General features: G+C 40.5%; 1 protein-coding gene across 3 annotated transcripts in view; it reads right to left on the reverse strand.

The window, feature by feature from the left end:
- The window catches only part of SLC18B1 (solute carrier family 18 member B1), a 30904-nt gene that overhangs the window by 2597 nt on the left and 452 nt on the right, over positions 1-27855 (reverse strand). The window contains exons 2-12 of one of the 3 annotated variants that reach the window (XR_006338009.1): positions 26352-26491; positions 16035-16130; positions 15645-15718; positions 14773-14920; positions 13061-13217; positions 6651-6787; positions 4597-4698; positions 3217-3308; positions 1850-1945; positions 1309-1415; positions 80-154 (exon numbers count right to left, since the gene is read on the reverse strand). Coding sequence is in view for 2 of the 3 variants with exons in the window: in XM_043888422.1 (XP_043744357.1) it covers positions 80-154; positions 1850-1945; positions 3217-3308; positions 4597-4698; positions 6651-6787; positions 13061-13217; positions 14773-14920; positions 15645-15718; positions 16035-16130; positions 26352-26491 (1117 nt within the window). In the remaining variant the exon portion in view is untranslated. Of the gene's footprint in view, positions 1-79; positions 155-1308; positions 1416-1849; positions 1946-3216; positions 3309-4596; positions 4699-6650; positions 6788-13060; positions 13218-14772; positions 14921-15644; positions 15719-16034; positions 16131-26351; positions 26508-27855 lie in introns of all 3 variants that reach the window. The other 2 variants (XM_043888422.1, XM_043888423.1) reach the window with 2 other exon arrangements.

Raw genomic sequence — 27855 nt, forward strand, 5'->3', positions numbered from 1 at the left:
TGTCTGAATTTCTCCATCTGTAAAATGGGAATAGGAGTCTCCAATTTACAAGTGTGAATTAAATTCCAAAGCTACTCACCCAACTGACCACATTGCACCAAAGAGGCCCGACACAAGCCCCAGGGTACTTAATCCTTCTTCAAATCCGTTTTCGCTGCAAAAAGGAACAAGAGTATATTCATGATTAAAAGGGAGACTTTCATGAAACGAAGGAACAGCGTATGGTAGATAAACTAAACCAAACCAGGGATTATCTGGACAAACCCAACAGCAAGAACACTCCATTTCTAAAATAAAAAGTTAACCTAATTTGAAGCTATTCTCCTAGTTATGACTACTCCAGGGTTTTCTAGAAATGCTTCTACTGTATATATATAGGATACAATATTAAGAATCCTGACCCACTTGCATTACATGTTAAAGTATACAATTAAGAAATCTTAAAATGAAACGAACATGTAAAGAGAACAATGGGCAACTTTCAGAAAGTACAGAAGCAGCTCCTAATTCCTATGAGGACTGTTGAATTGGCACATCAGAACCAACAGTTATTTTCCTGCTCAAGTTCACTTTGTGTTCTTCATCATCACATCTACTAAAGACTGACGGCCAAGTGACAAATGCCTGGTGTGGTATAGTACTTCACAATAAAAAGATACATTTGGTCTTCTTCCCCATTCCTGGCACAGAGATCCTAAAATTTGTGGAATTTCTTAAAAGATGAAAGCCATTTTAAAAAAAGTGTCTTTTGTTGTACTGATGAGATGATTTTGGGACCAGCACCCACGTTGCACGGAGAATCAATATGGATTAGAGGGTTGGAAATTTCAGCCCCGCAAACCCCTTCCCCATAGGGATGGGAATGGGGCTAGAGATTAAATCAATTGCCAATTGGCCGATGATTTAATCAGCCGTGCCTACGTAATGAAGCTTTCATAAACATCCAAAGGGACTGAGCTCAGAATGCTCCCAGCTTGGGAAGCCAGAATGCTTCCTCGTGCCCCAGTGCTGGGCCCGGAGAGAGGCCCCGTTGCTGGGACCTCACTGCCCTTGGTATCTTGTCATCTGACTGTTGACGAGTGAACTGGTTTCCTGAGATCTGTGAGCTACTCCAGTAAATTAACCAAATCCAAGTCATGGGAACTGCCGATTTACAGCCAGTGGGTCAGAAGCACAGGTAACAATCTGCACTTGAAATTGGCTTCTGCAGCAGAGAGCGGTCTTGTGGGACTGAGCCCTTAACCTGGGGGACCTGCTGCCATCTCCAGCTAAATGGTTTCAGAATTAACTGAACTGCAGGACACTCACCTGGTTTCAGAGAAGTGCTTGGTGGTGTGAGGGGGGAAAATGCACACGTTGGAATTGGAGCTAAAATCATTTCACCTGGTCACTCTGTGTCCTTGTATGGACCTCTGCTGTGAGAGGGAAATGATGCTGAGGGCTTTCCACTGTGCTTGGGCTTTATTTTAAAATTTATTGAAGGATAATTGATTTACAATGTTGTATTAATTCCTATTGTAAGCAAAGGGCTTCAGTTATGCATATACATATACACATATATATATGCTTTGACTTTTTAAAAGTATATCTGTACCAAGGTGTAAACCAAGCCAAGCTTCTACCCACAACCCATTTTACCTATCACATTTTACCTATAATACTACTCTATATCATTTATATTATTGTATTGTTGCTTATAGTATTTATAACAATATTGTGTGACATGAAATCATGAAGATTTAGTAATGTAAAAAAAATATCCAACATCCTACAAAATTGAGAAATTCAAGAAAGCTTGTGATGTTTACCATTAATTATAACAACAGTTCAAGCAACAGAAGTAACTTACTGTGCACAAGTGAGAATCTCTGGGAAAATTGGAATTAAGCTCATTCCGGCAGAGATACCATTTATGACCAATATCAGCACCAGCAACCAGAGCTGACTGCAAAAAAGTTTTGGAGAAAAAAAAAATTAACATTGCAAGAGACAACAAAGCTTCATGCCCAAAAGGGCAAGGAACTTGGGAGAAGTTCCTTTCACAGATTACAAAACTAGTCTGATTCTTATTCCCATCTGATCTTTATATTTTGATGGAAAAAAAATCAGTTCATTCTGCTATCCCCAGGTCTTTGGCCATACATGTTAAATGCCTGGAGTCATCCTGCCTAATCACCATATAAAACCCTTCCAAAGTTGATTAAAATGTCAATGTTAATGTCACTCCTTCAAGCACTTAGTTTTAAAATTCCATTGACTGGAAAAGGGCACAGAAGGGGCGTGGTGAAGGCGGTGGCAGGAACCTGCTATTTCATGCCAGGCCCACGTCAGTTACTTCATATCCTCTGCTCTTTAGAATCCTTGCAGCGACCCTGCCATGGGGGTCTGTGAAAACAATTAAAGAAGACAATCTAGGTGACAGAAGCAAACCTGACTTAACACTTCATGAGGTGGATGGTCTCCTCTCAGAGGACCGCAAGATGGGATGGGAGGCAGGAAGCTTTTACGGGGTAAAGAGTAAAGAACAAGGAAGGGAAAATCAGAAAATATCTGATTGGCCAGGGCCACACCGTCTGTCTTGGCTGGGGTGAGAAAGCCAGGGCAGGGTTGGCCATCTGGGGGGGGACGGGCTGACTGGATACACTGCTTTCTGGCCAGGAGGAGCATTTACAGGGACATGAAAGTTTTCTAAGCTTCAGTTTGCTGATATGGAACCCTGGGCTGGAGTCACTCCACCCTGAGCCTAGAAAGTTATCCCAGTGGTACTATTATCACCTGTTTCGTGTGTGTGTGTGGATAAGAAAACCTAGGCTCTTGGAAGTTAAATGAGTTATCCAAGTTCACATACCAAAGAAGGTACAAGGCCCAAATACAAACCCAAACATGAAGGACTCTGAGATCCTTGCTTTTTTCCATGTCATGCTTTGTCCCAGAGGTACCTAAAAAGCTCTAAGTAGCTCACTTTATTTTAGCAAAGAAATTACAACAAACAAGCTTTAGTAAGCAGCTATCACATACTAAGGATGACACAGAAGCTAGACCATTGCTAGCATCCAGTAATACTGTCAGTAAAACATATTTCAATATAGTCCTAAATCCGATCATTATTTAAATAATAAGATTCAGATACTAAGCATATCAGAGTTACACCAAAATTTTTAAAAAATAATTCTTAATAATACTTGGCCAAAAATTTGAAAGAAGAAAAAAAATTACCTCTTAATGTGCAAGAATGGGGCAGGTCCTAAGACCATGTAGCAACCTGCTAAGGTTAAGTTTCCGAAAACCAGAAGCCATTTCCTCAGGTGCTGAGAAAGAAAGTCCAAAGAAACTTAGAGGTAAAAACCTCCCATAATCCAAGAATATAAAGAAATCATCAAGGAACACAAGTCATGATATTTAAAAAAAAAATTAATACATTGAAAACAAAACTTTACATATAAGAGAAAACAGGGTAGATGGTAAACACAAAACAAGTGCAATCAGTCTACCCCAAGACAGGGTGTGGGCAAAGGACAGGATCCCTTGGAAAGGGAGTATTTGTAGATTTTGCAAATGATGAACTGTTTCAGATATAACAACTTTAAAGAAGCAGTCACCACAAGAAACAACCAAGTAGATGCATTATCTAGAAAAATTCACATTTTAAGAAGTATCAAATAAATGTTTTCTTATAAACTACTGAAATGCAGGCTAAACATTACAAGGGGATGATATCCATTCAGTTATATATATGACTACATCTTAAAACTAAGCTCCAAACCCTTTAAGACACTTGCTTTTTCTCACCTGGATTACCAACCGCCACATAACCAGTCTTCATAAATACATACACACGTGCAAGAAAGAGGGGAAACATGAAAATAAGCACTAGGATCACAGAAGCTTGAGACTTGGTTAATAGTACTAAGCTCTCTATACTAGTCATTTAGACTGAATCATTTAAACCTAGTTAAAGGAGAACAGAAGAAATTTTCTTTCAGGATGGCTCTGGGATAACCATGCACATTGACATGACCAGTCCTTTCACTCTCGTAGAAAAACTACATTTTATCCTTTCAAGTTGGTCAAGTCCTAAGTACCTTGGAGCTCTGTCCTCATTATTAAGGTCAATCCACTTTTTTTGCATCAAGGGAACCTTTTCCTTTAGAAAGTCTAATCCAGGAGTTTATCAACAGTTTTGGCATAAGCTTCCCCTTTTACCAGCTGAAGCAATTAAAAAGTGAATCTGCTCAGGGTGATGACAAGTTGGAAGATCCTGAAACCTCTCCATCAGCTCAAAAAAATGAGTATATTCGAATTTAAATGTTCTCCCTGCTTCCTCTCCCCCCAGAGATAACTGTGGTGATGGATATATTAATTAACTAGATGGAGTGAATCCTTTCACAATGTATAGATATACCAAATCACCATGATGTATACTTCAAATATCTTAAAGTTTTCTTTGTCACCTATACTTCAATAAAGATAACTTTTTAAAAAATTTGAATATGTTCATTCTAATCAGTAGCCCTGCAGAACTCCAGAAGTACAGTTGGACAACCACCAGTCTAGACATACAAAAGTCATTCTTAAATATTAATGAAGTGTACTTACTGGCATTTTATCACTGAGCAGGCCCACCAGTGGTGAAGAAATGGCATAGGACAGTGCCAAACCCAGGAATACCAGTCCCACATATCCAGCTGGTAAGTTAAACTGTAAAAGAAATCCCGTGTTAAAGTGACATGGTTAAGTCATTTTTTAAAAATAAATATCTATCTTTTCCTTCTACCATCTCTTCAGCTCTTATCACCTGCCATGAGGCTACCACTAACACTTAGCATCCTTTGTGATTTTTGTCTTATGCTTGTAAATGGATTATTTTTCACTGTGGGAGAAGAAACCTAACCAGAGCTCACAAATCCAGGATGCTTTTGCTTTGTTAGCATTTGATAGTAAATATTGTATAATTATCCTTCTATGAACCACAGCATATTTACATGTCAACCTGTGCTTTGCAAGTGTTAGTATACACAAAAAAATTACCTGGAGAACTTGTTATGAGAGGTTCGGGAACCCCAGCCCAAGAATTTCTAATTCAAAAAGTCTGGGAGGAGGCCTGAGAATCTGCATGTCAAACAACAATCCCAGGTATGCTGTCTGTCCACAGACTAAAGTGCATTTCTGTAAAAAGCACTGACAATAATACCTGTTCTGTCCATCTCAAAGGGATATTAATCTCTAATTAAAGAATTAGATGGTATGACACTTCTTATAAGGCTTTTATAATAGTAAGCTACCTCATAACTCTGTTACTATTACCAACATGATATAAATGCCTTTCTTGGTTATCTGAGTCATTCTTATTTTCCTTAATTTCCTTAACTACTCTTTAATTAAGCACATGGGATCTACTTAGGTCAGTTTATGTTTTAACAATTTTTATGACATAATTCAAGCTAAAAATTAGCCCTTTAAAGACAGTAGCAAGATATAAAAGCCAGAAATATCCTCTTCTGATTTTACAGCTAGGCGGAGACAGGGTGGACCCCTTCCTTCCCTAAAAGACTGGTCGATCAATGATGGGACAGTAAAAAGCCAATTGAAACAACAGATAAGGCAGAAGAAGGGCAACAGGAAAAAAAAAAATGTGATAGAAAAACAGAGGAGTACATTTCTAAAGATTTTTATAAGTTAGACATGAGCAACCTGGGTTTATGAAAGATTGTTACACTTTTTTCTAGATTTGGACAGAGTTCTTAAAAGGAAGAAAAATGACTCGTAAGCAGACTCGTTGTTGATAATGTGAATGGAATGTGTCATCAAAAACACAAGATATTTTTCTTATGCATTACCTCATAGATGCTCACTGCTTAATTGTGATATTATATTATTTTCCAACACTTGGGCCTGGCACTAAAATTACAGTCCCCAAGTTTACCTGTGGAATACCCCAAACTGTTGAGTGACTTCAAGGGATTGTGTTTCTGATAATGGTGCTTTCTTCATTCTAGGGCCTCAAGGTGAACTTGGGCTGCAGCTAGTAGATTTCTGTCTTTATAAACTCAGATTAACTCTCTAGTATAATTAACTGTCACACTCAGTAATATACTCTATTGCATTATTTCTTAATAATTTTTTTCAAAAATATCAAAGAACAAATTGCTATGACATCAAACTTTAAAATTCAGTCATTTTCAGCATTAAAAAGATAGAGACTCCTGGTTCCTTTCTCCCATTTCAGATCAATATAGTTCATAGTCTTTCAAATAGACTAAAAGTAAATGGACCCAGAGGGGATCAGGGAAGTCCAGAAAGAAGGACACCTCACATTAAATGAGCCACTCAGAACCTCAAATGCCTCAGTGGAATTAAAACAGAGGAAAGTATCCTTGTTAAGCAGTCAGGATGCTGCCCAAGCCAGATCTATGATGACTAGAGCGAGGCCTAGGAGAAAGAGACCAGATGAAAGTCTTCTTTCATTTACACAAATCAGACCGCTAGTTAAAGGGACATCACAGAGGGAAGGTACGGGCTATCTTGATGTATGGATTTCATTCTGCCTCCTCCTTGCAGCCACACCCAGGACTTTCTAGCAAGCAGGGCCTGAGAACAAACAATTATGTGCACCTACCACAATGGGGAGTCTTCATCACCAGGCTACTCACCTTCTCCAAAACAAAGAGGGACAGTGTAGGATCAAGGAAGCCAAAACAGGAGCTGAAGGAGGTGATGACAAAGGATAAAAAGGCAACCTTGGGTAAAGCGATGAGTTTCCAGAATGAGTGTTTCCCTTTATCAGACTCTTTGGGGTAAAAATTTAAAAAGAAATTAGAGTAATTAAAACTGCTGAACTTAATCTTTCAGTCTATTTTCAAAAGTAAAATCGGTAATGCCATCTTTATCCAGTAATCAAAAAAACCACGCCTCTGAGTTAGCCTAAAATTGCACATTATCAACAGTTGCATATAAGTTATTCAAACCTAGAGGCCATTTCCAGGTACTTAAAAAATAATTTCTCAGATTAAAAAAAAAAATCAACTGGAATCAGCGTATGAGGAGAAGAAGTGGTCTTGGTTATAGGTCATCATCGAGAAGGCTTTCCCCAGATGGAATAGAGAACACATAAAGTTGCACTTGGTGGTAGGGAAAACCAGACGCTTTATCAAGCAATGATGTGTGTGTGCTGAGGAAGAATCTGAGTCAGTCAAAGAACACAAGACAATTTTTTTCTGCTACGGAAAAACACTGGATTGAAAGGGATGCTAGTGAATCATGAGTACATTCGATTTGGCATCAAGGTCAGCTGAGAGCCAACCTCATGTTAGTCGCTTAGTCGTGTCTGACTCTTTGCAGCCCCACAGACTGCGGTCCGCCAGGCTCCTGTGTCCATGGGATTCTCCAGGCAAGAATACTGGAGTGGCTTGCCATTCCCTTCTCCAGAGGATCTTCTCAACTTGAGGATCGAACCCCGGTCTTCTGCATTGCAAGCAGATTCCTTACCGTTTGAGCTACAGGAAAGTCCTTTGAGCTATAGGAAAGCACCAACCTCGGGTACTGCTATTTGCTCAATAGCAACACAACTTCTGCACTGTCCCAAGTACCAGGTTTGGTTGTTCCCAAGCCTCCAGTCATATCCAATGACTCCCTTCTTTTTCTCCTGCTAATTTTTCAATCTCTAGCCACTCTGTAAAGCCTCGTTCTGGTCCTAAGCATCCTGCAAATTTTACCTCCATTACCATGTAATGGAGCAACCCAAACTGCGTTTCATCTTACATGGTTTATTGTTTGATGACTTTCCTATCTTCCAAGTAATGTGCTCAACAAAATCTCTGCTGAATCAATACCATGCCACATCCCTGGGTACACAAAGCCAAAGAAGACGAACTCAGATCCTGACCTCACGGAGAAGTTACAAAAAGGTGTGGTGAGAGGCAGGATGGAGCCAGGAGGGTACCAATTGGAGCATATGAGACGGTTGCCTAAAAGAAGAGCGAAAGCTGTTTAGGAGAGAATTTATGAAAGTAGTAATGTCCAAATTACTGCCTCAAGGATGAGCTTGAGATGAGCAAGCAAAGATGGAGGAAGGAAGAACCCAGGCATACTATCCAGGAATGGCTCACTGTGAAACTCAAAACTGAGGGGAAAATATTCTGTTTGAGGAAATGGAAGAGCAGAAGTAAAGAAGGAGGGTGGGGATTGGAGTGTCGGGAGGAGAGATCACACTGCAGAAGGATGTGGTGATAAGATGATGCAGGACTTTCTAAAGTAGGCTAGGGAGCCCAGGAAATCACTAGAGGTTTCAAACAAGAAGTGAGAATCAGATTTTCAGTTCAAAGAGCTACCTCTGTGGTCTCCTGGGAAACAGAGACAGGAGGCGAGTTAGGAAACTGCAGGGCGCTAGGCCAGGACGCCCTGAGGGCCAGATCAGCACTGACATAGCCTCATTTCTCCAAGAGCACCCAACAGAACTCATTATGTAATAAATTCTTGGTGAATAATGATCCAGTAGGAAGCAAAGTACAAAAGAAGCATCAAGTGTGGTCCAGCTATATTTGTCAGGATAAGAGGGATACAGTTAAACTGTGTTGTTGCTTTCTTAATTAGCCAAATAGTCAATGATGAACCAAATGTGAGCCCAGCCCATTTCACTGCAGATTTGACTTAGAAAAGGGCTAAGCCCACCATGTGTCTCAGTGAGGCAGGCCAGCAGGGAGACTTCACTGGTTATGGATTTTATGGATTGTATATTACCAATGCTCAAATAACAATGATAAAGGATCAACTTTAATCAATTACATTTATTGTGTATATAGAGGTATTATGGGTCTATGGCATAAGACAAACTATTATGAAATAAATGGTCCCTTTCTCTGAATGCAGAGTGGGAAAGGGGATTATCACCATAAGAACATACAGGAACATCCGTGAAAATAACACATGAGTTTAGCTAAGCTGTTCATTCAAGAAGCCCAAGTAATGAAAACTTAGGGTGATACCTGTTTCCAGAGACACATAGCAGAATCACCCAGGGAGCTTTTCCAACCTCCTTAAGTAATCTCTCTGCTTCCTCCAATTCTGATACATCCTTCTTGGAGGACATGACTCCATGGTGGACAATGCCTGCCACAGAAAGCTGCTCTGAGCGGTGGGGAAGCAGAAAGGCCTTCAGGTGTGAAGGGATAGGAAAAACGTGGAGCACTGTGGCACTATTGAACAGCATTTAGATCAGTGATTCAGAGGGTTCAGGGAAACTTTCCAGAGGAGGTCATACAATTAAGTTTTGAAGGATGAGTCTGAGGTAGAGCGGAAGTGGGAGACAGTCCAGCTCATATGACTTGCCCGAAACCTCTAACAACAGCTTCTAGTGGCTTTCAAGGTAAAGCTCACAATTCAGGGATTCAGGCATTTTTATTGAGAGAATTGTCATCCCTACAGGGGGCTTCCCAGTGGCTCAGTGGTATTAAAAAAAAAAAAATCCACCGGCAATGCAGGAGACGCAGGAGATGTGGGTTCGATCCCTGGGTGGGGCAGATCCCCTGGAGGAGAGCTTGACAACCCACTCCAGTATTCCTGCCTGGAGTATCCCATGGACAGGGGAGCCTGGCGGGCTACTATCCACAGGGTCTCAAAGCGTGAGACAGGACTGAAGTGACTGAGCACCACACTCAGGCATCCCTAGAGGGGTGGGAGGAGGGAGTGGTGGGAGGAGGGAGACTCAGGAGGGAGGACACGTGTATACTAATGACTAATTCACATTTTTGTACAGCAGAAATCAGCACAACATTCTAAAGCAATTATCCTCCGATTAAAAACATAAATTAAAAAAAATTAAATTTAAAAAAAGAAGACTGTCACGTACATGCCTGTGTTTTAAAAATATTTCTTTAGGGACTTCCCTGGCAGTCCAATGATTAAGATTCCCCATTGCCACTGCAGGGGGCATGGGTTCATCCCTGGTCCCCAGGTCAGGGAACTAAGATCCCACATGCCAAATAGCATGGCCAGGGGGGAAAAATTTTTCTTTAGCACAATAAAGAAGAGGAGACTTGGCAAGCAAATATAAAGGATGAGGAACAGTGAGGGACTGAAATTGACTCTTAGTAATCCAAATCCACAGTGTTCATGGGTTTAAAAGGAAGTAAACTAGTGGAGTAGAACTTATAGACACAAAATTCTGCCAATATCATCAAAATAAAAGGAAATTTAACTTTCCAGCTTTACCTATAAGCTTTCCTAAAACAATAATTTTTAAAGGCACTCCTTAATGGGAACATCTAAATCTATATTTATAGTTTTAACATTATAAATTGTGAGATTTAAAAAAATATATATCGGTTTTTCCCATTCAATCTAAATACAAAATCCTTACTTAGATAAACAGAAAGTTTGCCAAACCATTTTGTTCATAAAAACATAGTGGGCCTTAGGAAGCAAAACAAAGCATAGTGGAGGTGATGCAATTTCAGCTGAGCTATTTTAAACCCTAAAAGATGATGCTGTGAAAATGCTGCACTCAATATGCCAGCAAATATGGAAAACTCAGCAGTGGCCACAGGACTGGAAAATGTCAGTTTTCATTCCACTCCCAAAGGCAATGCCAAAGAATGTTCAAACTACTGCACATTTGTACTCGTCTCACATGCTAGCAAAGTATTGCTCAAAATTCTCCAAGCCAGGCTTCGATAGTACGTGAATCGAGAAATTCCAGATGTTCAAGCTGGACTTAGAAAAGGCAGAGGAACCAGAGATCAAATAGTCAACATCTGTTGGAACATAGAAAGAGCAAGAGAATTCCAGAAAAAAACATCTACTTCTGCTTCACTGACTACACTAAAGCCTTTAACTGTGTGGATGACAAAAAACTGTGGAAAATTCTTCAAGAGATGGGAATATCAGACTGCCTTACCTGCCTCCTGAGAAATCTGTACGCAGGTCAGGAAGCAACAGTTAGAACAGGACATGGAAAAACTGACTGGTTCCAAATTGGGAAAGAAGAACGTCAAGGCTGTATATTGTCACCCTGCCTATTTAACTTATATGCAGAGTACATCATGGGAAACGCTGGGCTGGAGGAAGCACAAGCTAGAATCAAGGTTGCATGAGAAATATCAATAACCTCAGATACACAGATGATACAACCCTAATGGCAGAAAGTAAAGAGGATCTAAAGAATCTCTTGATGAAAGTGAAAGAGGAGAGTTGAGAAAACTGGCTTAAAATTCAACATTCAAAAAACGAAGATCTTGGCATCTGGTCCCATCACTGCATGGCAAATAGATAGAGAAACAATGGAAACAGTGACAGACTTTATTTTTTGGGGCTCCAAAATCACTGCAGATGGTGACTGTGGCCATGAAATTAAAAGATGCTTGCTCCTTGGAAGAAAAGCTATGACCAACCTAGACAACATATTAAAAAGCAGAGGCATTATTTTACCGACAAAGGTCCACCTAGTCAAAGCTGTGGTTTTTCCAGTAGTCATGTATGGATGTGAGAGTTGGACCATAAAGAAGGCTGAACGATGAAAAATTGATGCTTTTGAGCTGTGGTGTTGGAGAAGATTCTTGAGAGTCCCCTGGACTGCAAGGAGATCAAACCAGTCAATCTTAAAGGAAATCAATCCTGAATATTCATTCAAAGGACTGTTGTTGAAGCTGAAGCTCCAATACTTTGGCCACCTGATTCGAAGAGCTGACTCATTAGAAAAGACTCTTATGCTGGGAAAGATTGAAGTCAGGAGGAGAAGGGAACGACAGAGGATGAAATGATTGGAAGGCATTGCTGACTCAATAGACATGAGTTTGAGCAAGCTCCGGGAGATAGTGAAGGACAGGGAAGCCTGACATATTGCAGTCCATGGGGTTGCAAAGAGTCTGATACGACTGAGCAACTGAACAACAACTGGAGCTTTAAGTTAATTGAAGATGTAGGAAAATTTTAATTGAGGAATAACAGGAATGAAGAGAAATAAGTACCAAATAACTAGGCTGACAGTGATTAGAGGGGCTTCAAAAGATACCATGTGGTAGGAGTGAGGGGCAGAGATGAGGAGAACATGCCAGGACTCAAAGAATTACTGATGCTGGGGTCAGTCCAGCACCTAATCACAGAAGCTCTAAATACCACATCCCACAATTAACTAGTAAGCCATCGTTTCTCCCTATATGGTGTTATTGATAAAGAGTAAACAGAACTCTTTCTCCTGTTGCCAGAGAATCTGACCTGGTGTCAGTTTCTTAGTTAATAGCCAAGTGTTCACCTGTGAGCCCCATCGGAGGCCAGTCCGGGATGCCTGCCTACAGAAATAACTATCACTATACACAGAGAGACGACAGGCTCTCCTCCAGCTCTCGAGCTAACTCGGCGGCTCTGTCGCAGTGGTCATCTGATACTGGTAAAATGCCAACTCCGTTACTAGGCAATCTGGCTTATAATGAGAACGACCCCTGACTGGTGAATTTCATCTGCACAGAAGGAACTATAAACAAGCCATCAATACCCGAGGCTTCGTGCCTCCCTGAGCCTGGGGACTCTTGCACCCAGAACGTGTCTCATGGAGACCCCGGCAGCTGTGACTATGGAGTTGTTACGGGACAGGTTGACTCCTACGGGGCATGAAGCTTCGGAGCCAAGATGATTCCCATTACTGCCTGATGTGGCCCTGGGTCTCACACTTGAGTCGTGCTGTGAGCACAGCTACAAGAAGCCTGGGGGAGGAAGGTCTAACTGTCCTCCTGTCACAGTGCCTTGTAATGGAAAGATTCTTTATATTAAAAGATGTAAAGAATCTTTAATTTAGAACCCAAGAAGACATCTGGTGGGCATTGCATATGTTTTATGATAAGGAATTTAATATTTGCTAGTTCTATAGGTCAGAAAGAATTTATGACAATTTATGTAAGCTAATTGCCTACCACAACATTTCTGAAAAGAGAATTGATTCTTTCAGCATGCACTACAAATCTATTAGTGATTATATAAAATGAAAGTGTGCATATGTTAAATTGGTCTCCTACAAAGGCATAAAAATATTTAAATTTAAGATTCTTAAAATGAGCAATAAATGAGGTCTTACCATAATTGGGTAAAATACACATGTTGAGGGGAACCATCAGCAGAACTATGCATCCCAGAAAAATGAAAGGCACCTCATATCCAAAGGATTGGTACAAAAAGCCACCCAGAGGAGGCCCCAGCACGAGCCCCAGGCCAGAGAAAGTCTCAAGACTTCCCTAAGGATGGGAAAACAAAAGAAGATTGAGTTAATATGTTTCGTTTGAAAAATGAACAAAGATTTAATGGAAAGTTCAGGAAAAATTCTATCTACTTTACAATTTATACACACACCACCTACACACATCCAAGATAGACTAAAAATTTAAACATGCACCCTGAAATTATAAAAGTACTAGAAAAATAAAATATGAGAGTTTTTTCCTAATCCTTACAGTGAAGTAAATTTTCTAATTATGACATAAAAACTCAGAAGACACAAAAGAAGACTGATAACTCTGATTACACAAAAGAATGAAAAACTATGGACAGCAAAAAAGAAAAAAAAAAAAAAGACAAATGAAGAATGGGGAAAAAGTACTGACAAAAGACTAATTTCCCAAAAGCACCATGATAGCTGCTATTAATGAATGAGACAAATCAGCAGTACTGTGGTAAAACGGGCAAATGTTATAGCCTGTTCACACATAGAATGAAAACAACTCACACTAATGTGAACTGACCACCTCTAATTTGCAGGACAGCAAAGCCCTACTCCAAACATCTTCAGCCACAAAACCTTGTTTTACAGAGCATGTCAACTGACTAGCATCTTCCTGAACCCCTTCTGAAAAATATACTTTTTGGAAATGGAAATAGTGTATCTGTTACAGTGGCCACCATGGCCTGACAAATTGCTGTAGAACCTAAAGTGAATTTATCCAGATATACAACACATATACAGATATGTGTACTTACATTAAGGGTATAAATACATATGGGTATATACTTAATAAAAGTGTGAATATTTATATTTATACAGCAAGCAGTTTACCTGATGGTCAAAACTTTCAAACTGTAGTATTAATATGGGTAAATGAGGAAATGTGGTACTGAGCTGATTAGACCTGAGGTCTCTGAGGGTAGTGCCTATTCTCATATACAAACCAGGAGTCCTTCAGGAATGCCTGGGTCTGGAGGAGAGAGATATGGGAAAGTCTCACTGGGATCAGGGAGGCAGCAGCCAAGAGCTGGGACAAGAATCCGCTATGTCACTAATGCTCTGTGTCAAGGCATTTGGGCAATATATGAGAATGTATGTCAATACAATGCTACCAGACTCTGGATTTTTATGGTAAAGTAAGTCCGTCCTCAGACCCACTGCACAGAAGCACATATGGACTTCAAGACAATCTCCAAGATCCTTTCCATGACTCTGGGGAAAATGGAAGCAGGACTCTAGTATAAATCTGCTTCAGGCAGCCCAGCCACAATCTAGGCTACAGAGAGATAGCAAATACTACTACCGAGGCTTTTTTTTTTAAGAGGTAAAAAAAAGTATTTGGTTTTGCCCATTTAGGGGCTTCTGAGCCCAGGAAAAGCACCTAAGTAAGACTAAGGGTATGTTTATGGACAGCCTGCTGCTGAAAGTAGAAACTGGGGTAAGAGCTAACAAATACACAGAGAGTAGGAAAAAAGCAGGTCTAGAAGAATGGGCCCCAGCTTTGGCTTGAAAGGTCAAGCAAATATTTTAGCTTACACTAAAAGGAAAACAGGAAAAGTATATAAACTCACCAATACTGTAGCCACATTGTTTGGAAAAGCCTTTGCAAGGATAGAAGAAGACGCAGTTATTGCTGCCTCGAAACTTACTGCATCAGTTATTCTCAGTAGAAAACACATAGCAATAAACACTGGTCCTTCTGGAACTTGGTCCAAGAGACTAAAAAAGAATAAGACAATCCTCAAATACCAAATTGATTTTACTTTTTTTAACTGTACTCACTGAAAACAGTAATACCTCAATCACAGTTATTAAAATGAGTCAGTTTAGAATACGAATTTTTAAGAGTTTCTTTGTTACATTTTTAGTAGGAGGAATTTGAGTCATACTAACAGCCTAATTGTCCTTTTCTACTGACATATTTGATGTCTTAAATAATAATACTAAATAGACCTTTTGAAAAATATAGAGTCAATCTAACAAGAACCTATGTAGAAAGACTTCGATTTAGGTCTTCCCCAAGCAAAAAAAAAAAAAAAAAAAAGCAAAATCAGGAACCTGAGAAAGACTTCTGATAACATTATCTTAACATCTGTATTCTGATTTTTAGCTGATTGTTTAGACAAGAAACTCACATTTTTGCTTAAGCCAGAAAAATCTATGACTCAGAAAACTGAGTTAAGTTTCTGTCACTCAAGTCACAGAAGTCCTAAAGAACAGATTCAGCAGCCAACTTAATGGTGATCCCCTAGAGGAGTTTTTTCTTAAGATCAATGTCATTCATTTCATTCTCCACACCATCCAACTCCCTTCACCATTAGTCATATGCCAGGCATTTGATAATCAATGGTAATGATTGATTTAAAGAAACCATTAACAGTTTAAACTGAAGATAAATTAGAAAATCTGTTCAGGCTCCCAAACATATCAGAACATGACTTACCCAAAGAGAACTGTAACTGCTCCTGAGACAAACATTCCTGCTACAAACATAAATTTTGCTCCAATATGTACAAGCTATAATAAACGTCAAAGAAAAGTGGTAAATTGATGACTGCTACAAGTCTATAGTGACATAAACAAATCCACTGTATCAGGAAACAGAAGATGTGGGGAAGATATATACAGTTAACAAAACATAATTCTTCAGTGGAATGATAACATGCATTCTTGCAAACATGGAAGAAGTTAAACATCAATCAACCGTAAGAATGGAACTGTCAGCTGAAGCACAGTTCATAACATACGATGCTGGTTATTTCTGCATCAGTGGAAATTTTAGACTTGTAAGTTAGAATAACTCATTACACCATTTTAAAAAATTAATACTTACATATTTTCCAAATACCAAAGATGCCAGAAAGTCAAATAAAGCATAACATCCAAAGATCATACCAATAACTGTATTGCTGGTTCCTTTCTTTTCAGCCTTTAAAGAAACAGAAAAGAAAAAGTTTGAAAGATAAATTAGCAACAGTATGGGGAAAAAATGGAGCTATTAGATCAGAGGACCATCCTCCTGTAACCTTTGTCCGTAAAGCAATTTCAGAGATTATTATTTCAGAATAAAGGCTAAGAAAGGAAAGAGAGCTATAGTAAAACCCAGTTCTCTGACATGAAAATAATTCACTCACCAAGCCTAAAACAAACTGTTAACTTTATGATCTTGAGGAAAAAAGAGCAAAACTGGAGGTATCACACCTCTTAATTTCAGAATAGATTACAAAAGTGTAGTAACTAAAACAGTACAATACTGGCCTAAAGACAGACATATGGATCAATGGAATAGAGGAGAGAGCTCAGAAATAAAGCTAAACAAACCCGATCAATTCATCTTCCACAAGGGTGCCAAGGAGAAACAATGGGGAAGAGATATTCTCTTCAACAAATGATGTCGGAAAAACTGGATATCCACATGCTAAAGAATGAAAGTGGATCCCTATCTTATACCACTCACCAACTAAACTCAAAGCAAACTAGACTTAAACATAAAATCTGGAACTGTTAAACTTCTTGAAGAAAATGGAGGATGGGGGACTTTTTAAAAATTATTTTTATTGGAGTATAGTTGATTTACAGTGCTGTGTTAGTTCACTGTACAGCAAAGTAAATCAGTTATACATATACACATGTCTACTCTTATTTAGATTCTTTTCCCATATAGGTCATGACATTGATCTTGGCAATGATTTCTTGTATTTGACACCAAAAACCTAAGCAACAAGACAAATCAAACAAGTGGAATTACACTGAACTAAAAATCTTCACAGCAAAGGAAACAATCAACAGAGTGAAAAGGCAATCTACAGAATGGGAGAAAGCAATTTGTAAACCATCTCTATATAAGTAGCTAATATCCAAAATATGTAAGACTCTCCTACAATTCAATAATCTATTAATAAAAAACCACCACAAAGAACATGACTTAAAAATGAGAAAAGGATTTCAACAGACATTTCTCTAAAAAAGATATATACAAATGGCCACCAGGTGTTAGAAAAGCTGCTCAACACTGTTTATAACAGCCAGGACATGGAAGCAACCTAGATGCCCATCAGCAGACAAATGGATAAAGAAGCTGTGGTACATATACACCATGGAATATTACTCAGCCATTAAAAAGAATTCATTTGAATCAGTTCTAATGAGATGGATGAAACTGGAGCCCATTATACAGAGTGAAGTAAGTCAGAAAGATAAAGACCATTACAGTATACTAACGCATATATATGGAATTTAGAAAGATGGTAATGATAACCCTAAATGCAAAACAGAAAAAGAGACACAGATGTACAGAACAGACTTTTGGACTCTGTGGGAGAAGGCAAGGGTGGGATGTTTTGAGAGAACAGTATCGAAACATGTATATTATCTAGGGTGAAACAGATCACCAGCCCAGGCTGGATGCATGAGACAAGTGCTCGGGCCTGGTGCACTGGGAAGACCCAGAGGAATCGGGTGGAGAGGGAGGTGGGAGGAGGGATCGGGATGGGGAATACATGTAACTCCATGGCTGATTCATGTCAATGTATGACAAAACCCACTGCAATGTTGTGAAGTAATTAGCCTCCAACTAATAAAGATAAATGAAAAAATTAAAAATAAATAAATAAATAAATAAAAAGAAAAGCTGCTCAAGATTACTAATCATCAGGGAAATGCAAATTAAAATCATAATGGGATATCATCTCACACCAGTTAGGATGGATAGCAATAACTGAAAACACAGAAGATAACAACTGTTGGTGAGGAGGTGAAGAAATCAGAACGCTTATACACTGTTGGCAGGAATGCAGAATGGTGCAGCCACTATGGAAACAATATGGAGGATCCCCAAAACATTACAAACAGAATTACCATATCACCCAACAATCCCTCTTCTGTGTATATACCCAAAGGAATTGAGAGCAGCATCTCAGAGATATTTGCAATCCCATGCTCACTGTGGCACTAGCTAAGATAATACAGAAGCAACTAAGAAATAACTAAGATAATATAGAAATAACCCAAATGTCCATCGACAGATGGATGGACAAAGAAAATGTGGTATATACATAACACAGAATATCATTCACCTCAAAAATAAGGAAATCTTGGCATCTGCAAGAATATGGATGAATCTTGAGGAAATGATGCTAAACGAAGTAAGCCCTCATAGATGAACAAACACTGCATGATTCCGCTTGTATCAAGTATCTACAATAGCCAAATTCATAGAAGCAGAGTTTAGAATGGTGGTTGTCAGGGACTTTGGGAAGGGGGCAGTGGGGAAGTATAGCTCTTTGGATATAAATTTTCTGTTAAGTGAGATAAGCTCATGTTATGTTCTCACCACAAAAAGAAGAAGAAGAAGAAGAAGAAGAAGAAGAAGAAGAAGAAGAAGAAGAAAGAAAAAGTCCACAAGAAAACTCAAGGGATATTTTGGAGGTGCTGAATAAGTTTAGTATTTTGGTTGCAGTGATGACGTCATAGATGGTGTGCATATGTCCAAACTCATCAAGATGGACATATTAAATGAGTGTAAAATTTTGTATAACAATTATACCTCAATAAAGTCTGCCCCCAACCAAAATAAGAATTGTTAGCTTTAGCAGGCCAAAATCAGAACTAGAGTATAAACAAAACAAAAAGCCTTGGTTGAGGAAATGTAAGCTCAGCTTCTCTTGTAGAACTAAGCCAACAGTTGATCTTGAAATGCTTTCTTTTTGGTATCTTTGAGTTCATAGAAAATATACTTATTGGTCTCTGCCCCCAGTTCTTGGCACAGAACCCTGACCATCCTTGTAACCTCCTTAGTGATAAGAGCCCCAGGAGTAATAATGTTCTAATATTCGGTCTTTGACCCTGGTTCCCAACACCAAGCTCCTAGTCCCTTGGTAGCTCCTGGGTGACTCTTGGTGATTCCTGTTTGGGGATTAGTCACCAGAAAGACCAAGCCATGATTAGAAGCTTAGAACTTTTGGTCCCACACCCCATTCTCCAGAGAAGGGCTGGAAACTGAGTTAATGATTGATCATGCCTATGTGATTAAGTCCCCATAAAAATCCCTAAGGTGTGGGACTGGGGTTGGTGAACGCATGGAGGATCTGGGAATGTCGCTCACCTGCAGGGACATGGGAGCTACATACCCCTGCCACATACCTCGCCCTCTGTATCGCTTCCATCTACATGCTCAGCTGTATACTTTATCACATCCTTTTATAATAGTGTTAAGCAAGAGTTTCCCTTGAGTTCTGGAAGCCATTCCAGCAAGTAACTGAATCCTAGGTGGAGAAGTAGGGGGTCATTGTGTCTTGCCTAAGGTTTTACCTATAAGTTCAAAGGATTTGTTAACAAAAGAAACCATTCATTACACACAAATAAACAATTTCAATTTTTATAGGTTTGACTTAATTTCAATATGCAGTCATTAAAGAAAAAAAAGAAATAGAAACAAGAGAGAGAACTAACAGACAATAAACCACCAAACTGAGCCAACAACCTACATCCAGACTCGAACAGGGCTGGGAAGTCCCTCGTTAATAGCAATCTGGAGTCACAATGGGACAGGGTCCCGAGTGGTGTGTCCACCCCATGGGTGAGACTTCAAATTGTGGTTAGGGGGCTCCCACTTATAATCCCAGGCCTCAGACTGATATCATCAGCAGTTTGCATGCAAAAATGCAGCTCTGGTTTTGGGGTTCTTTTTTAACTTTTACACTGCATTTTGTTTCACTTTGTGAGTCATAGGATTTTGTTAGACCCCAGGGATTGGCCAGACCTTCAGAGGCTCGAGAATTCCAAGAGCCACTCCTTTTCTTATCTAAGCACTTGTGGTGCTTGCAGGCAGGATCCTCGGTGTCCAGGCAGGTCAGAAGTAGGTCAGAGGCCCACTCTCCTGCTTCCAAAGTCTGAACAGGGTTTCCTCCATTTTAATTTCCCTAACACATGGGAGGGCTTCCCAAGTGGTGCTACTGGTAAAGAATTCACCTGCTAATGCAGGAGACATAAGAGGCACAGGTTCCATCCCTGGGCCAGGAAGATCCCTGGAGAAGGGCATGGCAACCCACTCCAGTATTCTTGCCTGGAGAATCTCATGGACAGAGGAGCCTGGCGGGCTACAGCTCATAGGGTCCCAAAGAGTCGGACATGACTGAAGAAGCTTCACACACACACACACACACACACACTACATGGGAACCTGTGACTTGTAGCCAAGTTGGACAGAAGTTGGGGGTAACTTGGAGACCTACTACTTGCAACTAGCATCTGAAGCGGAGGGCAGTCTTGTGGGACTGAGTTCTTAACTTGTGGGGTCTGGGCTAACACATTTCAGTGTCAGAACTGAACTGAATGGTAGGACATTCAACTGGTGTCACAGAGAATTGCTTGGTGTGGGGGAAAAACCTACACATCTGGTATCAAATGTGTTGTGAGTGTGCTAGCAGCATGAGCATAAAGGTGAAACACACTGGAAGAAGGTTTTCCAACTCAATATCACATTTAGTCATAGGATCAAATGTCAATAAAAATACACAATCCCCCCCCCCGCCCCAAACAACCACTTTACTTTGCTGGTCAAAAAATCTAAGGACAGAAAGTTCCTTAAACTGGTACAGGAGTCATCCCAAGGACCGATCAGACCATTCAGTTCTCTATTTCTGATACCAACTACCTAACAGTTCACAGAAGATCAAGTTTCCTTTCCTGACATCAATGACACAGATGAAAGAAGCTCCCTCTCTTCCCAACATGCTGCTGAAACATTTGGCGTAATTTATCACCCATCAATGATTCCTATGATTGTTTATAGACTACTCTACCAGTGGCTCCTAAATTTGCTACAGATGGTGGTGGTGGTTTAGTTACTAAGTCGTGTCCGCCTCTTATGACCCCATGGACTGTAGCCTGCCAGGCTCCTCTCTCTATGGGATTCTCCAGGCAAGAGTACTGGAGTGGGTTGCCATTACATTCTCCAATTGCTATAGATGATATAGTGTTCATTCTAAAACTACTTCTTTCAAACTTCAAATGCTACTATTAGTTGTGTTGTACAACTGAATAGACAGAGGTTTGAAAACCTTTCTAAGACCCTGGAATTATGGTGGATCCTTAGATCAGGTTCTAGCTATAACCATTTAAGGGGTTAAAATAGGAGTAATTTTTTAAGATAAGATTGGCAACTTGGCACACCATGAAGCACTAAGTCTGAAACACACATCTGTCCTCTCGGGCAGTCAGTGGTCATTTATCCAGCACCTTCTATGCATCACACAGGAGCCAGCAGTGAATATTTATAGTTAGAAGATGTGCCTTAGATTCATCCTTTGCCAGAGCTTCAGATCTTCCACTAATCACTCTACTCTAAATAAAGGAATGTGTGTGCGCACACATACTCCCTTTAAAATCTGTCATCCACAACAGCCTTAATTCTATTTATCTTTTCACCTTAATTATAATTCCAAGATAAAAAATTAGTTTATCACTTCCTACAGGAAGTTACGAGAATCATTCAATCCTTGTCTTTAAAAATATATATTCTTACCTTGTGTTTCTAAATAAATCCTACCTTTCTCAAAGCATCATACCACAGGAAACCAGATGGGTGAACTCCATTTTTTCTAATTTTGGCCCCATCACATGGCTTGTGAAACTTCCAGACCAGGGATTGAACCTGTACCCCCTGCAGTGGAAGCACAGTCTTAACTCTTAGACCCCCAGGGAAGCCCAGGTGAGCTCTACTTTTCATTGCTAAATACAGGAAGCAAAGGCCCTCTCACTCTGGGAAGCACTTGCTAGCCCTGAAGTGCGGTCCCTAAGTGCCTGGTGGTGGGAGAGAGTGGAGAAGTTGAACCTAGAGCATTCTAGAAACTGCTTGGGTGGGATGGTGGGATTTCAGCCCATAATTTGATGAGACTCAGGATTAACCACTCCTTTTCCATCACTAATCATCATACGAGATAACGGTATAGAGAAAAGAGAGCTCTCACTATGAAAAATGCCTTCACTGGCATCCTAGCCAAAGGTTATGCTATATGTAGACAGGAATGTGGAGTCCATGTTTCTACCACACCAAGTGTCAGGGGGTGCCAGGGGGCTGTGTCCCTCAAATTCCTTATGCTGATGTCCTGACTCTCAGCACTTCAGTTGTTGTTGTTGAGTCACTCAGTCATGTCCGCCTCTTTGTGACCCCCATGGACTGCAACATGCCAGGCTTCCCTGTCCTTCACTATTTCCTGGAGTTTGCTCAAACTCATGTCCATTGAGACAGTGATGCCATCCAACCATCTCATCCTCTGTCATCCCCTTCTCCTCCCGCCTTCAATCTTTCCCAGCATCAAGGTCTTTTCCAATGAGTCAGTTCTTTGCATCAGGTGGCCAAAGTATTGGAGCTTCAGCTTCAGCATCAGTTCTTCCAATGAATATTCAGGATTGATTTCCTTTAGGATTGACTGGTTTGATCTTCTTGCAGTCCAAGGGACTCTCAAGAGTCTTCTCCAACACCACAGTTCAAAAGCATCAATTCTTTGGCACTCAGCATTCTTTATGGTCTAAATTTCACATCTGCATGTGACTACTGGAAAAGCCATAGCTTTGACTATATGGACCTTTGTTGGCAAAGTGGTATCTCTGCTTTTGAATACACTGTCTAGGTTTCTCATAGCAACTTAGAAGGTGACTTTATTTGGAGAGAAAGTCTTTGCGGGAGTAACCAGTTGAAAGAGGTCACGGAGGGTGGAGTCTAACCCAGTATTACTCATATCTTTGTAAAAATGGGAAGTGTCCTCAGAGAGACAGGTGCAGAGGGAAGATAACATGAGAAGACACACGGAGAAGTTGCCCACCCACAAGCCAAAGAGAGAGGCCTGGGACAGATCCTCCCCTTGCAGCCCTCAGAAGGAACCGACCCTACCAACGACACCTTGGTTTTGGACTTCTGAGCTGTGAGACAATACACTTCTGTTGTCCGCAGTCTATGGTACTTTGTTATAGCAGCCCTAGTCACATAGAACAGGTAACTCAAAGAGAAGGTGTTATCAAAGGGATCAATTAAGATGTGGAAACAAGAACTTTGCTGGTGGTCCAGTGGTTAAGACTCCATGTTCCCAATGCAGGAGGCACAGGTATGATCCCTGGTCGGGGAACTAAGATCCCAATGGCTGAGACGTGGCCAAAAAAAAAAACAACAAGATGTAGAAAGAACATTCATTGGTCAAGTTATATCCATGTTGTTTGCTTAATAGATCTGAAAGTTATTTAGTTCTCAAGTCTGGCTGAAAATATATAGTAGTTACAGCAACTAACATTTATTGGCCCCTCATTATGAGCCATGCTGATCTATATGGTTTCAAACAACACGTAAGGGATGTACTTTTAGCTGGCCCCTTTCCATAGATGACACAGACTTGCAAGTTACTTGTGTCAGGGTCATAGAAGTCCTATCAGTTTCCATCTTGCACAGGTTCCCACATTCTCTGTGAAAATGGGATGGAGACTTAGCATGTTCTAGAATCACACACCACAGGAGCAACTGGATATTGCTTTTGACATGCAGATCCTGCTGCATGTTAGGATGGCAAGAACGGTTATCAAAAGCAATAGTTTATTCATTATCCTCTGCCAAAGAAGGAGGGGGCCAGAAAAAGGATGAGTAGAAACATTAATTCTACACCACAAGTTAAGAAGAAGGACCTTGTTTTTCCTTGACCTAATTAGTTCATTAATAAGAAGCATGATGGGGCTTCCCCAGTGGCTCAGTGGTAAAGAAACGGTCTGCCAGTGCAGGAGATGAGGGTTCAATCCCTGGGTCAGGAAGATTCCCTGGAGGAGGAAATGGCAACCCACTCCAGTATTCTTGCTTGGGAAATCCCATGGACAGAGGAGCCTGGTGGGCTACAATACATGGGATTGCCCTGAGTCGGGCACAACTTAGCAACTAAACACCAACAAAACAGGAAAGAATAACAGAATACAGAGAGGGAAGAGAAAGTTTTGCCAGTGTTTCTCAACCCTAATGCTTTTATTAAAAATGAAAAAGAGCCCACTCTTCATGTCTATACCTTTTAAAGTTAGAATGCTCTCTCTCCTGCCTCTTGCAAGCAAAAAACTAAATCAAATACTTAAGAAGAAAGCAAGCAAGCACATACCCACAGCCTGCTTTTCTTCTGGCTGTATTTCACTGCTGCTGCTGCTAAGTCGCTTCAGTCGTGTCCGACTCTGTGCGACCCCATAGACGGCAGCCCACCAGGCTCCCCCATCCCTGGGATTCTCCAGGCAAGAACACTGGAATGGGCTGCCATTTCCTTCTCCAATACATGAAAGTGAAAAGCAAAAGTAAAGTCACTCAGTCGTGTCCGACTCCTAGTGACCCCATGCCGCAGCCCACCAGGCTCCTCCGTCCATGGGGTTTTCCAGGCAAGAGGACTGGAGTGGGCTGCCATTGCCTTCTCCGCTGTATTTCACTAAGAAGAATCTAACACTAGTTACTCACGCTGAGTTCCAGCTGAATCGGACATGCCCTTCTATCTAGTTGGCCACTACTCCTGTTCTCCTCTGTCTTAATTCCACAGCTTCCATTCCTCATTTTCTTTTCCCCAAATCCATATCTGCCCAGTCTAACCTGTCTTCCCCAAACATCTCTGATGACCTCTCACTGATGATATCTTTGATCTGCATGGAAGGACCCTCGCATTTGAGCACCAACATGCCTTTTCAGATCCTCGGCTCCCACGGACCTTACTGCACCCAGACCCAAGTCCCACCACTGTCCCTGGTTCCCTAAGAACATGCTATTTCCTTTGCTCATCTCGTGACTGTCTCCTGTGAGTTTCTAACCTAGAGGACCCTTGCCTCTCTTGTTCACCTTGGGAACTACCATTTCTCAAGACTCACCTTGGGGTTACCCTGCCAAGTCCCTTTTAGTATTACTCCTTCTCTCCTTCCCTCCCACACATGCCAGCCTCACTCATCGCAAAATTAACCATTCCCTTCCCGAGAGTCTCCTTACACTTTGGACATCCTCTTCAAGAAGATTCAAATACTCTGCAACTTTCTTTTCATATTTTTTCCCTGCCAATGGACAGATGAGACAGGGACATTTTCCTAATTTTTTTCCAGCCCTAATACATCCAATACCTAGCACGCTCTAGGGTGGGAAATGGTTAAACATCCCACTCCCATTCAGTAAACAGAACTGAACTGGGCCAGTCACTTAACTTTGGGATCTGTTTCTTCATTTGCAACAGGATGGGATTCTGTCTACTCTGCCTATCTTACAGAGTTGCTCCAGAAACCACATGGGATAAACATGTTGGGAGTACACTGAAAACTAAAAGGAACTTAATGGGTACAGGGTTGTACCACTGTTCTTTGAGCAGAGAAGCCATGTTTATTGTCTTTTGTAGCACACAGAAGGAAGGACCACATGCTATCAAAGAAGTCAGAAGACTGGGAAGGACCCCTTCATCATGAGCTGAGGCTTTCGAAGAGGGCATGAAGCAGAACACACAGGCATATTGTCTACACCCAGCCAAGACTGTGTCATTTCCTCCATACTACACCTCACCAACGTCCAGATTCCAGGTGGATTCCCTAGGGGTTATTCCTTCATGTCTGTGCCATTATCCATAGACCCGAACATCACATAAAATGCTATGATTAGAAGGACCTAATCAATAATAATCAGAATACCTCCTTGGCACAAATATTGCAACTAGATTCCCTACACAATTTCATATGAAATTCAACTCAGAAAAGGGAGTGGACCATGCCTTCCTAATTCCAAAATATTCATAAACCCAACTTCAGGAAACTGTTACTGTCTTAATACAGATCTTTTGCAATAACACTGAAATCTTAGTTATTCAGTGCACTTCCTTTTTTTGTTATCAGCTGCAGAAACCAAACAGATGAATCAAACTTCATGGTAAGCAAAGCAATCTTCAGAAGGTCAATTATATTTAGGTGAATTACTTCTCAAGATGATGTTATTATGATTGATTTTTTTTTTCCTTCTGGGATCAAATATTCTATAAGAATTCTTCTGTTTGCTTAAGTTCTATACATCATCTTTGCTATATGCAGGTTTTTACATTTTCCATACTGTCAAGTGAAGTTTGTCAAAGGCTTTTTAATAACATTAAGAGTTCATATGAATATCAAAATGTCCTACCTCCTTGGGGAAAAAGGGTCCAAGGATAGAATAGCACATCATGGAACCTAAGTTAATGGAAGCTGCTGATATCAGTACAAAAATCTGTTCTCTTGAAAGCCGCCTGGATGTCTCCATTGCAACTCCTGGAGTGCCATCACCTTGAAAGCAAATAGGCTGCAATTAAAGAAATGTAATTGGGGCTACTGATCAAAGTACAGAAATGTCATTTCTGTGTGCAGACAATGCACTCTGAAGGTAATATCTGCTGAGCTAAAGGCTATTTTGAATATAGCATATTTGGTCCAGTGTAACACAATCCTTGTATATCACTGCAATTTTCAAAGCATGTCACTTTCACTTACATTACTGTGCCCTATGAGAATTTCAGTGCAGAATTTATCAAACCATCTGCTTCGTTTTGCCTTCACCTTAAGGCTTATCTGTTTCACCTTTAACAGATTCTTTCAAGAATGATGAGGCCACAGGGTGCTCTCCAAATGGTTCTGTCCTCTGAAGTAATGTACTTTCTCAGGTTGAAAAGTGAAAGTGTTAGTCACTCAGTTGTGTCCAATTCTTTGGGACCCCTTGGACTGTAGCCCGCCAGGTTCCTCTGTCCACGGAGTTCTCCAGGCAAGAATACTGGAGTGGATAGCCACTCTCTTCTCCAAGGGGATCTTCCCGACCCAGGGATCAAACCTGGGTCTACTTCATTGCAGGTGACCCTTTAATATCAGAGCTGCCGGGGAACCCCACTTTCTCAGGTTACTAGCTTTGTATGCTACGTGGACTCAGTCATGTTTTAACCACTTCATGTTAGTGGTTTATTAAGGTGGCTCAGTGGCAAAGAAGCTGCCTGCCAAGCAGGGGATGTGGTTCGATCCCTGGCTCAGGACGATCACCTGGAGAAGGAAATGGCAACCACTCCAGTATTCCTGCCTGGAGAATCCCATGGACGGAGGAGCCTGGCCGGCTACAGTCCATGGAATCTGAAACAGTCAGACATGACTTATTGACTGAACAGCAGAAAAACTACTGAAGTCAAGTGAAGTGTAAGTAGGAAAAAACAAACTAAATCATTCAACTGGAGAAGTGGTACTTACAATGGCAGCTCCTGGAAAAACAAGTGTCATAAATCTATAAATCAGTAGTGTTTTACAGTAATTACTGGTCTTCTGCATCAATTAATTTAATATTTATTCCCAGGGCTAAATTACCATTTAATTTAAAGATATCAGGTCACTTACTCAGTTCCAAACACCCAGTAAATCTATTTGCAATTTTTAAATTATAAATGGTTTTGAGAGAAAAGAAATCTAAGAAAATATATTTGAATGGCTCTGTGTTTTCAGAGGTTGCCATTGCTGTCTAGAAAAAGAAATCTGCGAAACAGAAGGAAGTCTCAAGAAGTTTAAAAAATTTTGGTAGTGGAGGAGGAAAGGAACTGAAAGAGTTAAAGGGGTTGGGGGAAAACCGGCTGGAAATGTCACCATTTGCGTTTTCCTAAAGGGCATACTTATTTGAA

The sequence above is a fragment of the Cervus elaphus genome, chromosome 26, assembly GCF_910594005.1.
Source record: "Cervus elaphus chromosome 26, mCerEla1.1, whole genome shotgun sequence".
NCBI lineage: Eukaryota > Metazoa > Chordata > Mammalia > Artiodactyla > Cervidae > Cervus > Cervus elaphus.